General features: G+C 42.9%; 1 protein-coding gene across 1 annotated transcript; it reads right to left on the reverse strand.

The window, feature by feature from the left end:
• Positions 1 to 285: 285 nt before the first annotated feature.
• shox (shox homeobox) lies at positions 286 to 12,661 on the reverse strand. Its single transcript, XM_059963274.1, has 5 exons — positions 12,421 to 12,661; positions 8,813 to 9,021; positions 5,684 to 5,741; positions 4,678 to 4,766; positions 286 to 1,404 (listed from the first exon to the last, which is right to left on the reverse strand). The coding sequence occupies exons 1-5, from the start codon at positions 12,659 to 12,661 to the stop codon at positions 1,153 to 1,155; spliced, it is 849 nt and encodes a 282-aa protein (XP_059819257.1). The 3' UTR covers positions 286 to 1,152.
• Positions 12,662 to 15,520: the final 2,859 nt, after the last annotated feature.

Genomic DNA, 15,520 nt, shown 5'->3' on the forward strand with positions numbered 1-15,520 from the left:
TCCCATTTTAAGAGTCACTGCTAGAGTACCAATTGACTGCAAACCAAAAGCCCAACTATCCAGTCAAAGTACTTCAAGGAACCTCCTCGAGAAATGTCGAGTTCATTTGAGGAAGGAAAGAGAGTGAGAGAGAAAAAAAAAAGAAATATTTATTGCTGCTTCCTGCAAGAAAATGTTTCGGTTCGTTCGTTGAAGAACCAATTCGTCTTCAGGTTTCTGACATCCTTAATAAGTCTGTGACCACCTCAAGATCCAACAGTTTTATATATAGATATATAATGGTGTGTTGTTCGCGGTGAACAGTCCTTTAGCATTGGAAGAGCCGCCTTGCAAGAGCGGTTAAATCTGCCTTCAGTCCGTAGTTATTTATATAGGAAAGAGAAAGCGCTCTTGGTTACATTGTTTCAAATGGAGACCAGCCCCAGACAGGTCATGTAATGAGAGTTCCTCGTTACCGTTTCACATCTTGTTTTATGCCGTTCGGTGTCACCATGAGCGCGGATAAACTTAAAGGCGAGATGAATGGTTAGAATATCAAGTCTTCAACTCCAAACCAGACTAAAACGCCATTCCTCCATATCCACCCCCCAACCAACTCGCAAGAAAATGTCAGCAATTTTGTTTTTGTTCGCTCAGATCTAAATCAATGACTGCGTACCCCCATCTATGTTTATACAAATGTGCATATACATACAGAGGCACAGATACACGCGAGGTCACACACAGATTGTATCTATGGCCGAGTCTACCTCGCCCCCAATTTAAAGAGAAAATGCTCCGAACCCGCCACGTAAATCGTACCCCCTAATAGTAATGAGGGGTGGTCTTTCTGACCCAGACCAGTCCGTGCCCTTTTGCCCTTTGGCACAGTGGGATTCACCCCTTTGAGTCTGAATCGAGTATTTGTTTTGCGTTTCTGTCTCTGAGAGAGCTTTAGTGATTTTGTTTTTAGAAGTGCTCTTGAGATCCGGGCATGCAGTTGCTGCTACCTTCTCCCATTCGGGGCTCCTGCATTTGCATTATGTAGTGCAACTGTTGATACTGACAGAGGAGTTTCTGAAATTGATAGTTTTGGCACTGATCACCAGTCGGGCACTGGGTGTGATGGTGGTGGGCATGATGGAGGTGGTGGCGACCCGTCTCCGCTAACTGTCAGAGTCCCAAGGCCTCGGCGTGCTTTCTGGCTTTGAGCCTTAGGTCAGCGATGCTTGAGTTCTTGCTGCTCGTCTTGACGGCGGCGGCGGCGGCGGCGGCGGCGGCAGCCGAGGCGGACTCGGCGATCGAGGCGATCTGCAGTCCGAAGGGAGGTGGAGGAAACATCAGGTAGGGCGCATGCGCCGCCAGGTGGTGGTGGAGGTGTGAGTGCGCATGCGCCACTCCGTCCAACTGTAGCTGCGCCTGAACCTGGATTGATAGAGAAAGTAGCTTTTAAACAAGAACTCGAGAGCAACACACACAGAATGCTGGCAGAACTCAACTCAACTCAGGCGGTATCTATGGAAATAAATAAACAGTTGACGTTTCGGGCCGAGACCCTTCATCGGGACTGGAAAGCAGAGGGGAAGGGAAGGAAGGAGGACAAACTAGAAGGTGCTAGGTGAAGCCAGGTGGGTGGGAAAGGTGAAGGGCTGGAGAGGAAGGAATCTGAGAGGAGAGGAGAATGCAGCATAGGAGAAAGAGAAGGAGGAGGTGCACCGGTGGCAGGTGAAGAGGCAGGGGAGAAGAAGAGGTAAGAGACCAGAGTGGGCAATAGAGATGTGGAGAAGAAAAGAAATTAAAATATCGGAAGGAGAAATTGATGTTCACCTTATCAGGTTGGGAAACTACATAGACGGAATATGAAATGTTGCCCCTTCACCCTGAGAGTGGACTCACATGGCACATGAGGAGGCCATGGGACACACATGACGGACCGGGAATAGGGATAGGAATTAAAAATGGTTGGCCATTTTTGGCGGAGGGGGCGGTGATGCTCGACACAGTAGTGCCCCCAATGTACGCCGGGTGTCACCAATGCAGAAGAGGCCGCATCCGAATTCAGTAGACGACCCTAACAGATTCACAGGTGAAGTGTTGTCCCAACTGGAAGGTCTGTTTGGGGCCCTGAATGGAGGTGAAGGAGGAGGTGAATGGACAGGAGTAGCACTTCTGTCGCTTGTGGGGATACGGGCCATGAAGGAGATTAGTGGAGAAGGATGAATGGACAAGGGAATCAGGGAGCGAGCGATCCCTGCATTGGAAGTAGTCTTTTTTGTCCTTTTGCTATTGCAAAAATCCTAACTGACGGAAAATAAACTAATTGTGCCCTCATCCCTCTCGTCGACTTGCTCGGAAGGCTCCATGCAAACAAATGGTAATCGAATTTTGGCTAAATTATTGGGAGCCGTGGGTAACTTCCCCTTTGAAATACCGAGGTCCTTTTCCTTCTAACATTGAAATGAATCAAACTTTCAGAAATCTTTTATCATCCGATTCACGGGATCGCTTGTTCGTGCAACTCCTCACTGCCCCTCCTGTACCAAAGGCACCCAACTGGACAAACTGAGCTAGATAATTTTTTTTAAATGAATAAGAGAGGCAAAGAGGGGAAGACTCTGAGATGAAGGGTGGAATTTAAAAGGGAGGTCTGATAGGCTGGGTTTAGGCCAAATGGAAAGTAGGTGACTTTGACATTGAACATTCAGCATAGAACAGTACAGTACGGCACAATACAGGCCCTTCGGCCTACGATGTTGTGCCAACCCTTTTCATCTAAGATCGCTATATCCCTTCTCTCCGAGCGGATGAAGGTTTATAAAATTATGAGGGACACAGATAAGGTTAAATAGTTAGAATCTTACTAAGGCCTTCCAAACCGCCACCCTCATCCCGAGGCGGGGAATTCTAGAACTAGGGAGTGCAGAGGAGACGGGAATTTTACCCCTCAGACTGCATTTAAGTTTCACATACGAGGATCTAACAAGCTGCTAGAGGAATCAAAATCATGTTTAATATCACCAGTATGTATGGTGAAATTTGTTAAACTTTGTGGCAACAGTGGATTGCAATGCATGATAATAGAGAGAACAAAACTGAATTGCAATAAGTATATATATAGTTGAATTAAATAAGTATGAGGTAGTGTTCATAGTTGCTATGCCCAATCAGAAATCTGATGGCAGAGGGAAAGAAGCTGTTTCTGAATCGCAGAATGTGTGCCTTCAGACGTCTGTACTTCCTCCCTGACGGTAGCAATGAGAAAACGGCACGCCCTGGGTGATGGGACTTCTTATAATGGATGCCGCCTATTTGAGGCAGATGGAGGTACATACAAACCAGCGTTTAAAATGTGTTTGGAAGTCACATGGACAGGAAAAGCATAGAGAAAAGCCCAATGCGGGAAAAATAGGGCAAGTGCTTATAGGTACCACGGGTAAAGGAGTTGGGCCGAAAGGGCTCGTTTCTATGCTGTAGACTGGACAAACAGCGAACATGTGTGTGCGGATGAAAAACCATGGGTGATGTAAGTGTTATAGAGATAACTAGAGAGAGTAACGGAGATAACGAGAAAAGGGATAGGTAGACAGCGACACAGCACAAAACCAGACCTCTCGGTGGGCATTATCCATACCATGCGTTTTAATCAATATTTACTTGCATTCGGTGTTCTGCGCCCTGAGAGGTATCTAAGATCATGAACGATGCTGAGCTCGAGATTACGGAAGAGAAATGTGATTGAAGGAAAAATATTAATTATACAATGAAGACTGGCTCCTTTAGTTCAACTGGCATTTGGTGTCGTGTCTTATATCTGTCCAAAATAATATGTAAAAGGAGGGGGAATTAAATTTACCAGAGAGAAAAGCGAGTGACGCCTTTTGGCAGGTTGATATACCTCATGCAATTCAGAATGTAAACTCTACCGCGCAATGCAGAATGTTACAACATATTTGTAGAGGGAGACCAAAGGAAGACATTTTGATCCAACTGCATGTGCCGTTCTCATTCCGTCCAATTACACGGAAGTCTGGATCTGATCATAATCCTGGCCCAAGCAAAATGTGCTCTTTGTATATGATAGTTTTGTCTTCTTGCTGCCAAACTCCTTATCCATTTGCTTTCATTAAGCTGCGCGCGAAATTAATTGTAAGCAGGATTCCGATGCCAGATTTTCCAACTATAGTGTTATGTTACCGTTGAAGGAAACCGATTTCCCCTGATGAACTATCAGGGTTCGGGCGGGAGTCATGTGTAGAGGATGACCAGGAAGGGCTGTATTTTTTTCGTTAATTGTGATATGTATTAACTTGACGCTGTTCACCGTTGGTTGCGTGAACCACTGAGAATATGACTAAATCATCACACCTTCCAGAGACAAATCGAGTGATGAATAAACAGCTATGTAGTGTAAAAAAAACGGCCACACTGAAATGGTTCAATTTTCCGCTTATCGAACCGGGCGCTATTGAGCGTTTACGCGACAATATTAAACTTTAAAAAAAAAGTTTCCATTATTTTAAGTGCCTGTAAGAATAACTGAAACTGCTAAGGCTCCTCAAGTTACACGAGATACAGGCTGGCCGCCACTGGCCGCTTACATTGGGAACGTCGCAATTCCCAATTCATGAAAGATTCACGATCAGCCTAATAAAATGCTGCGCTACGCGGTGGACTAACAGTTTAGTTAAAGGGAAGTACCTGTTGGAAGGGCATCCGTAATGCTCCCATGTTGACGTACGGAGCAACTCGGCAGGCGTCTAAGTGACTTCCGGTTCCCAATATGACTCCTGATGAACATTGTTGAGAAAAGAGATGGCAATATTAATACAGCGCCATTTGAAATTGGGCACAAACAGTGGGGGCGCGGGGGGGGGGGGTTCTTCTGCCTGGAGAATAGGCTTTTCATATCCCACAGAGACATCTGCCTACCATTTGTGGAGATATATTTGTAGATCATCCAACATGTCCATTCTGCAAAGTCCCAAAGTACATTACAGTCACTGAGGCACCTTTGATCTGCAGTAACTGCTACAACACAGGGTGTACTGTAATCAATTATAGTACAGTAAACTTCCACAATATACGATGTGCTCAAAGCCAGATTGTGTGTGTGTGTTCAGACATATAGTTCGGGATACCGGTAATGACTCCTCTGCTCTTCAGATTAATGCAGAGGGAGCTGTCACATCCACCAGAACCGACCCATAATTTAGAATCGCACCTGCACGCCCAATAATTATCTGACACCAAAAAAAAAGTTTTCAAATTATTTTCCACAAAAGAAAATAAATATACCAAGTATTTGACCTGGGGAATGTTTTGGAAATGATCTTGAGAGAGTTTCCTGCACATTTATATCCCGGGAGTTTGGAAAAACTTGTCTTACTATCTGGTTTCGAGGGATTCGCGTTTTGAAGGGAACATTGGGATTTTAATCAGGAATTTTTACAGGTTTGCCGAGGCTTGGTCCAGTAAATGAAAACCACATTTATCTCCTTGGCGCGTTTCAGCCACTATTCTCTGTTGAATGTAGTTATATTTCTCTGTTCAGGGGACTGTTCGTGTTTCAATAGAATGCTCTCCATTTTCGCCTTAATGCGGAGTTATGAAAGAGATCCCGAAATTAAGTAGCCGACTGCCGCGGGGTGGAGGGCTGGGGGAGAGGTAAGTTGATTGGAATCTTGCAAGTCACGACAAACAATACCTTTATGCATTTGATTTTCTTGCTTCCGACATTTGGCTCGTCTATTCTGGAACCAAACCTGCGGAGGAAGAAGAGAAATTAAAATCGGGCCCGGAGATTAATCGATAAACGTTGCCTGCTTCACTTTGTCATCTGGCGAAGACGGATGGGCCGCGTTCAGTACTAGTATGTCACTAATGTGAAATAGTCAGTAATCTAATAACAGAAACCGCTGCGATATCTTGCGGCCTTTCAATAAACCACCCTCAGAAAATGACAGGCATAAATTAACTTGTTGTTTTGGCAGAGATCAAGTAAATAAACACTGTTGTTTGTATATTTGACAAAGTGTAACTCGGCGGAAAGTTGTTCAACTTGACAGCAGCGAATCATTTTTTTTTGTTTTGTCCATAGACAGCGAAACGAAAGCTTGGACTAGTGCGCGCTTCCCTTTGACGAAACCAGCAGACATCACACGCGTGTAAAAAATATAAATCCATCCTTTGATCTCTGCAACATTTGCCAAATGATCACGCGGATAATTAATATTAATTGCATTTCCTAGATCAAATATACCTTGAAGCTCTCTTTAATTGCCTTAATAATGGTCATTTGAAATCGTATAATTAGTGAACACTGAAACTTCAAACGGCATTGTTTAATTACCCAAGGTACCTTCATAATGCTCAGTAGTGTGTTCTGAGCTCATTGAAGGGGATTTACTGTTTAAAGTAAGGATTAGGATATAATCGCCAATGTAAATATGGGAGTCACATAATGGCTCTCCTCAATGTCATTACTGCCTCGTTTTACCAGATACAGTTGGACGCTTTAGTTCCAAGTCAACATTACACAATGCTTAGAGTGCAGAATCGCAACTAATGACTGATCTTTCAGCTCCACACATGTTAAATATACAGCAAATCAAACACATTTTCGCAATGTTATTTGGCCGCTGGATCGGCCCCAGCAACTTTCACTATTAAGAAATGTTTCTTTTTATCGAGGTGACCTAACTCTTCAGCGGAGTAGAAGAGGCTACAAATTTACAAGGAACTTCAAATTTAAGTACTTCGGTTGATTTGGACTCGTGAAATTTGACATGAAATTGGCGGTAGCTTTCAAACTAATTGTGGGAGTTATTTTAGCATTTGAAGGGGGCGACGGTGTGAGAAGATGTTTCCCCCAACGGGTTTATGGGTTTTAGACAAGAAGGCAAAAGTTATACCACACAGCCTAATTCCAGCCCCCCCCCCCCCCCCCCCCAGCGCACACATAGAGAGACAGAGAGAGAGGAAAGTTTTAGTCAAAATTACAGGCGGAGATAGAGGCCCTTACATAAACATAAACACGCCGAACATTAATGCGTCCAATCGGTTGGATGCCTAAAGACATCCACCTGAGCGTAAAAAGAGCAATAAAGTATTTACGGAAGGAGAATGGGGAGATGGAACGGTTGGTCGAATGCATTGGGTTAAATCTCGTGAGATGCGCGGATCAATTACAATTAGAGGCGGAATGTCGATTTCAGATATGTTAAGTTAAAACAACTACATTGTTTCAGCCCGTTTTACACAATCAATTCTTTATTAAGCATCACTAAATGCTGCGATTTGGAAACGGTGGTAATATGATTTCTTTTTGATTTCCATTAGCGACAGTGAATAATGACATTTAATTTAGACCCGCGCCATAAACGAAAATATATTATGTGTAATTGAATTACCGGCTGGCCCTCACTGCTCTCATAAGTTTAAATTACACGGTGACAGATGCCTGGTGAGCCTTCGGAGGACACAGAGAGCTGCAGGTTAATAACACCTATATTTACCACAGTCACCCGGATTTCGTTAAGATGGATTTTGTTGTCGTCCTTTCTTCATCCCACTTTTTTTTTACACCTAATATATTCCCCTGTTAACCATACGAGTTACAGTCCTTTATCAGGAGAATTATAGTTTTCCCCTATGTAGGGAGGGTTATCGTGTTCCCCCCACCCGCCCATCCGTAAAGTTATATTTTTCTGTTTCATCTGGAGCGTTATGTCCGTCCATGTCTCCAGATACTTATATTCTTCCCCTCCTACCTGAATATTTGTATTTACCCTTTATCGGGAAAGATATCCCCTCTGCTGCGGGCAATTCCCCCATAGCCTGCCACAGTGAATGACAATGTTCCCCTCTCGTTCTCTCACGAAAAGATTCAATTACGCCGAGTGACCAGCGCGGCTGACGGCAGGCAATTTTATATCTGATCTCGCGAATCTGCCTATATTATATCAAGTCAGTGCGCTGACCCCCATTTGCCGCGAGAATGAATGTCGCGCCGCTAATCTGCTCTTCGGCTATTAACCCTGGTAGTTGTCTCCCTGGTCCAATCTATCCCTTATCTATCTCTCTATCTCCGACTACTTGTTTATCTATTTGTCTGGTTTAGACACCTCCCCTGAGATTTCAATTTAAAAACGCAATTTGGCCGGTGGTTAATGCGCCCCCAGTATTGTATAAAGTGTACACTTCCTATAGAGATGTAATTTATCATTTCCAATGTATAGCGAATACTTACTTACTCGGTTAAGTTGCTGCTTCCTGCTTTTAATCAACCCTAACGTCCAAGTCATCACATAAAATGTAGTGTGTGTTTCCCGAAATGTGATCCAGAGAACTCAATTCTCTCTTGTCCTCTCCTTAGCTCGATTAATACTAGATTCGATGCATGCGCACTCAGGAACCAGTGTTTGAACATTTTACCCATTTATGAGCCGATCTGATTTTCTTTTGAAAATATCGAATTTCTCAGGGGAGAATGCCTTATCACTTGGGTTTTGGTCTCCTAAAGTCTGAGGTTAAATGTAAACAGACAGAAGTATGATTTGTGCTTCGACTTGGAGTCCCCATGTTTGAATGATGAAGGGTAAATAACCCGTAACAACACTATCAGCATAAACGCGCTCTACTTCCAGAACAAAATCTCCCTTGTTGATCTTTTACCTCAATTCCACTTTCACTTGTAGTGTTAAATGCAATTTTATTTTATGACTACTTATTATCAGAAGTTGAAAGTTAATGAGGGCTGTGGTAAACCGCGTGTGTCCATAAACAAGTCTCACTCTAGTGTGCTTTAAGATCTTTCTCATTGAACCCAGCTCACCTGGACCCTAGCTTCGGACAACCCTAGTCTCTGGCTAAGTTCTTCCCTCATGAAGGCGTCGGGGTAGTGAGTCTCATCGAAGAGCCTCTCCAGTTCATTCAACTGTTCCAGTGTGAAGTTGGTCCTACTGCGTCTTTGCTTCAACTTTGTTTGTCCGTCCTCGTCCTCCGATTTCACATCCTCCCTTTTCTCTTTACATTCATAAATACCTGAAAGAGAAAATTTCGTTTGGTAACCCATGTCTGCAGCAGGCAAGGGATGGGGATCTCTCTCACACACACACTTACACACATAGACACACACAAACACAAACACACAATTACACGCTCACAAATACACACACAAACACACTCGCACATGCATACAGTATATGATAAATTTCAGTGTAATCATAATTTGCAACCGCAGCCTGAATAAATCTGTTTGTTGTAACTTAATCGAAAGTGCTGATGGAGTTGGGGGCCGGGTAGTCAATTAAATATCAATTAACCATCACAATAACTTATATGTCAAATTTGCAGATATTCTTCTCTCTATTTGGGAAGTTCCCCCCTCCCCCAACCTTGTAATGTACAAACTCCCAGATGAGGATCGTTTGTTTTTATTTACAATCGCCCAGGAAATTAAGCGGCGGGTCGAAGAGTTGTTGCTGGGCCCTAGTTAACTTCCTGAATTATTCTTAGCCGAATCTTGGCTCCTGTCTGATCTGGTTGTTTTGTTGTGTACTCTCTAGATCTGACTCACGCGACAGAGGCCTGTAAAAGGGACGCGGCCTCTTAAAAAAGCGGGGTCTCGTTGTCTCTCAGAGGTGGATGGGGAGAGAAGTCTCACCTTTAAAATGTCTCGCTGACATTTTATTCCTGGAAGAACAAAGCGGCACAGACAAGCAAACTATATGTTCCAATTACGGAGCATAAACACGCGTGCGGATTTACCGTGTTTTTTCCCCCTCTCCTGTCATTACCCGCACTACACACTCTTTGATCACTGCGAGTGCCAAATAGCATTTGTGTTTCAGTCTCTTCCACAACACAACAGTTCCAACTGCCAAACACTGTCAGACGGCTGAGTCCTAATAATCGGAGAGAGCAGGATTTCCACCTTGCCCTGTTTATTTTATAACACGTCTATATTACGTACTAAAGCACGCCTGGACAATTCACCCCGTTCCATCCTAAAATATATCCATAGTATTAATAAATCCACCAGTCGGCCATCTGAACATATTGTAAACTTTTTTCCCCTCTAGTTTCGTTATCTAGGTTACTGATCATCGCATCTCTTAATCGTTACATTGGGCGATTTCTGCTCTGTTGAAAGAAAGGCTCGCCTACTAACTGCAATGCAAAGATTGGGGCGTGCGTTTATTTCGTCGGTGGCCTAGTTGAGGGGAGAAGTGTGTATCTGTGACTGAGTTCCCAGTGTCACTGTTTTAACATGTGCAGTACTGGTTAGCAAACTTTAATTAGTATCTAAATATATTCTTTTAGTATTTAGGATAACATCGTTGTGTGCGAGTCGGTAAAGCTTGACTTTATGTATATGTTTACAGCCGCTTTATCACAATAAAGACAACACCACTTTATTCCCGCCACTGTTGTTTAATTTCTAATTATCGACCCCTGCATTTCGAAATACGTTTACAAAGAAAGAAGTTAAGAAATAAAAGTTAAAAATTAATTTGATAAATCAGCCGCATCTCTATTTGTCGTTTGACCAGTAAAACCCAGGATACTGCCGTACTGATGTGGGTATTTGTCCCGATCGGCTTTAATGCACGTCTCAGTGCAAAAGCCTCGCACTCGCTGTCACATCCTGATTCTGATCGAAACGGGGGTTATTTTTGCTGAATACAATTTGCCGAGGTATCATCTAATGTCTGCACATACTTATGATGCAAAAAACGAATTTAAGTCGTTCGTATTTATTTCTTGGCGGGAGGGTGTTTTCAACAAGGACATAATGCAAAGGAGAGTGGAAGACAAAACACGTTTAATGACAACAAATTGAAAATTTTACGCTCAGATTCTAATGGATATTTTTTGTTTAAATTTAGCTTGAAGGTGAGAATCGTGAGAGTAAAATCTATGCCATGAGAAATGCTTTGATCTTTCAATATCCTGTCTTGCCAAGTCTCAGTGTTTGTTTAACCCCGGGTTTTCCATAACAACGTTACAGAAAGATGAAATCCGAGACTATTACAAATGAATCTCCGCCAAGTCTTCCCCGAACTATATGAATCATAATAAACTATCCTCTTTACACCAATAGAGATTGCCCTTCTTGTTTAGAATCTCTCCGAGACTGCTGCTCATTCCATCATCTGCCGTAATCGCATTAGAAGAAGACGCTGCAGTGATTTCTTTCAAGTCAGTGGCACAATTCAGCACAGATATGAATGGCAATAAAAAGCGCCCGAACAATGTGTTATTGCCTTCAATTGAATTAAACTGAAATATTAATATGTATTGGACATAATGAATGTGGCATACAATATCGCACACCAGAACTGCTCTACTTAGCAGCAAAGGCCGTAGTATTATTACACGATCAGCGTTTTATATACGAAGTTTAATTTCTGCACGTTTTGTATTCCAATTGATGACATTTGATATGGTTACCAGGCTTTACAGAGCTAAAATGTTTGTTTTTATCATATTAGATACTGCAACGTTTTTGTGTGTGTGTGTGTGTGTGTGTGTGTGTGTGTGTGTTGGGGGGGGGGGGGGGGGGGTAGGCGTCACATGAAGTAATTGAATCCAATCAGCAACAGCACACGGCGGCTAACAATCGTTGTACCAAATATTCATATGCAGTAGACAATTGGGCCGTGTTTGCATTTGGATTTATTAATTCACAACTCAAACGTTCTGCGATTTGAAGAATAAAATATTCATTCTCTTTCCCTCTCTTTGTTTTCACTTTTACAGTAAATTCTTTTTTTAAGGAGCAGCATTGGGTTACTTTCTCCGTCGAAACTATGTGAAAGGGTCGTTTTCAAATAGGTCTCTTTACGCAATTACGTTAGCGATTTTGCGATCGTTTGTTTGACGACTCTGAAAGAGGACAATTTTCTTGGGGTTAAGGGTATTCGATCACCCAGCTGTTGATCAGGGGAGGTGCTTTTTAGTGTTATTTAGTCCAGCGATTATTTTAAACCAAATCTCACGACTATGAAAAGGCAACGCAGCCACAATGTCTGAAGCATTTCGCCGTCCGTAGAATTCGTGCACTTTTGAACTGTTAATATCTTGAGACTAAGCGATGGGATGGAGAGGGCCGGGGGGGGGGGGGGTGCTGGGAGAGGACACGTAATCTACGCCATTCCAATAGTCTGTGTAAATACTTCCATTCACCCCCCTCCGCAAGAATTTTGGCGAGCAATTCCCCGCATCCCGAGTGAATAGTAAGCGAACTTTTCTGTGCAAGGGCCGTGGTGGGTGCGGAATCAATTTCCGATGTTTCTCTATAAAGCCTTGGTATAGGCCGACAAGAATGCTTCCTGTTTCTTCAGAAACTGTTAACTTGCTCGGAGTGAGACCGACTGCTGTACAGACATTTATATTAAAACACACCACGCGCGCGCGCACACACACAAAGCTGCTTACCTTCAGAACTTCTGGCCGAATTCAATTCTTTCACCTTCTCGTTCTCACTCTCTATATCCTTGTAAATGTGTGTCGGGCATTGACTGGTGTCTGTGATGTCTTGGCAACTGGAATCCGAGCCGCTCAGCTCCCTGGATCGAGCTAACCCGCTCTCCAAAACTTCCCGATAAGTGATCGCCTCTTTCTTATCTTTGTTTTTCTGCTCGAAGGATTTGGAGACGAACGCGGTCAGCTCTTCCATGTCGAGCTCGCTCGCTTCTCTCCGCGAGCAGGCTTCAAGCCAGGCGCAAAATATCCTCCTCCCCCCCCCCCCTCCGCCACCACCACCTCCGATGGGTTTGTAATGATGACTTGTTATTTTACTGAGCACCTTGTTAGATGATATTGGAAGGGGTGTTGCGAAGGGAGACTGGCCCTGGTGTTATGTGTTACTATTTGAGATCAGAGTATTTATACTTGGCGATCAAAGCCCACCCCCCCCCCCCTCTCCCTCCATCTCCTCAGCAATTATTCAGCTGGGTACGTCTCAGACGCGTGGATCTTGCAACCTGTGTAGCTCACCGCCACCTCCTCCTTCTCCCCCGCCTCCCTCCCCTCTTCCAATATACCAGGAACCGAATAGGATTCTTTTAATTTAATTACAACCCTATTATTGTGCTCCCATTACTTGGATAAACACCCCAGACGTATGGCAACTATTTACATAGGAAATCACTGAGAGTGCCGAGTTCAGTGGGTGTGAGTGAGTAAGGCTTGCTCACAATATCACAATTACAGCGAGTGCTGGTGGAAACAATTGCGTGAATTTTAATGGGCTGAAAGAAAGGGAAAAAAAGTTTTAATAAAAATACTTCCATCTATTTATTCAAACAATAGGTAGTCCAACAATTACAATGCTCCTTTTATTTTACTGATCTACTTTACAGATGTTTACCTGCAGGAGTATATAGAAAAATTACGACTGTTTTGTTTACGTGTGTGTGTGTGTGTGTGTGTGTGTGTGTGTGTGTGTGTGTGTGTCTGCGTGTGTGTGTGCGTGTGCACGCGCGCGCGCGCGTGCGGGGGGAATGCAACGATATATGAGCCCTTTTTATGATCATATTCAAATTATTTGACACTCCAATTGCAAATTATCACCTTCCAATACTCATTTGAGTTGTTAAGTAATTTTGTACGATTAAAACGCCATAAAATAGTATCAGTTTCTAAGCGTATGAATAACAGAGTTTGAAGGTGTTTTAATTTTTTAAGTGTAATTATCTTTTATAAATACAAACAGAACTTTTGATTATTACGGTTACAGAAATGTGGATTCCAGTCTCTGCTTATGTTTTGCAGCCCACAAGGAACTGCTCATATATTTAAAAAAAAGTGCCGATCGCTAACAATTATTTATTTAATGTCTTGGCGCAATGTATAGATTCAGGATTTGGAAGTCATGGAAAAAAGTTGCAACGATAAAAGAATCCATTGTTTTGCACTGAAGTAGTTACTTAAAAAAAGTAAAAACCGTTCTCAATTTGGCCGAAATGTTGCCGCATGAATTTTAACTCTCTTTTTTATACAAGTGGGGAAACTGTATCATTGCTACCTTTTACAATTACTGATCTTGACATTTATTGTATTGTTTCATCTATATGTCACCTCCGATATAGATTTCTTTTTACAAGTGACATGCAATGGAGTCCTTAATTCAATATGCCCGCAAATGAACAAATAATCCTCGCAGAGTTCGCCCTTTATCGCTGTTTAAAGCAACTGCTCATCTCCAAACATTGAAATGTGACCAAGGGAAATGCGCCCAGAACACCGAACTGGTCAAATCATGAGAGTTGGAAGGGAGGGGGAGATTGTAAAAGAAGGGACGAATATTTTTTTCCCAATACAATATGCCACATTGATACTGTTTATTCCCTGTCACCCGCCCCCCCCCCCAAGAAAAAGTTCCTGTCTCATGGCAAATCGTTCAAAGGTAGTGTAGGGATAACGCCAGAAATTCAATTCCTGCCCTATAGCACACCTAATATTATGAGAGGAAATTGGCCTGAAATTGCATTAAAACATATTGCAGTTTGGAGCCCCCAAATCAATAAATTCTATTAAAAAGCGAAGATTGCCTTTAAAAATCTTCTAATTTATTTTATTTAATTTGGAAGTACTTGGGCACAGGGCATTTAACCGCTACTCATTCCCCATTCTGTCACATTAAAAATCAGGTCAGATGCACGCGAATCTTAACTAGTATCGCCAGAGCTCTGATATGAAAAAAATCTTCTATTGAGTTACTTATAAAGAGCAAAACGTAACTTCTTTCCGTGCTGTTTGCGTCTTTCCGTCAGCAAAATCTTTTGTAAAATATAGAATTCCGCTACATTGGAGCCAAGTATTGCAACGCCCTAAAGTGCAATCGTTCCCACAAGTACGCGGAACTGGGAGATCCGAGTCCCAATGCCTTTCCATAACTTGCACTGTACACATTAATCCTCTGGAGGATGGGTTGCGTACATCAACCTATTGAAAGAAAACGGGATCAGTGTAAAGTGCGCAAATTTGGAACCGGAATTTAGAACGCAATTTGAGAGGTAAAATTCCGTTCTAACAAGAGAGGGCAGGGTGTACACTTCAGAACTGGGTACTTCACGGCTTCACCTTTCACAAGGTTCAGCGGGACCGAGTAGAAGTCCCAGAACTAAACAGGTGAGTATGCCTATCTATCCGGGATTAAACAACGCATCTCTGCGACATTTCCTTGCCCAATCCTGACTTTTCACGGACGAACTACCAGTTTTTGGTGACGTTTAGAACTTCGCGAGTGAAAACACAGGTTATAAATGAAACACTGTACAAGTGCACTCAACATCCCCCTCGCCCACCCCGCAGGCAGAGAGACGTGTTCAAATTAACACCAACGAGTTGAATTCCCAAATGCTTAAAATCGCTCCGAAAACGTTTTAAAATTGCCGCCTTTAACTTCGTTATTTTCAGTTATTAATGTTGCCCCTTTTGCGCCAGTCCTCTTTATTATGTCTCACTTATGATAAGTAAACTATGTTATTTTGAAAAGCTGACGTCTTCAAGCAACCGGGCGGTTTTTTTTTAA

Source organism: Hypanus sabinus, chromosome 3 (genome assembly GCF_030144855.1).
Source record: "Hypanus sabinus isolate sHypSab1 chromosome 3, sHypSab1.hap1, whole genome shotgun sequence".
NCBI lineage: Eukaryota > Metazoa > Chordata > Chondrichthyes > Myliobatiformes > Dasyatidae > Hypanus > Hypanus sabinus.

Excerpts from the sequence above, each read along its gene's own strand:
- shox (XM_059963274.1), bottom strand. The coding sequence starts at position 12,661 with ATGGAAGAGCTGACCGCGTTCGTCTCCAAATCCTTCGAGCAGAAAAAC. Across the intron at positions 9,022-12,420 it reads TTCGGCCAGAAGTTCTGAAG|GTATTTATGAATGTAAAGAG; the intron begins GTAAGCAGCTTT and ends TTTCTCTTTCAG. Across the intron at positions 4,767-5,683 it reads AGAAAATCAAATGCATAAAG|GAGTCATATTGGGAACCGGA; the intron begins GTATTGTTTGTC and ends AATGTTCATCAG.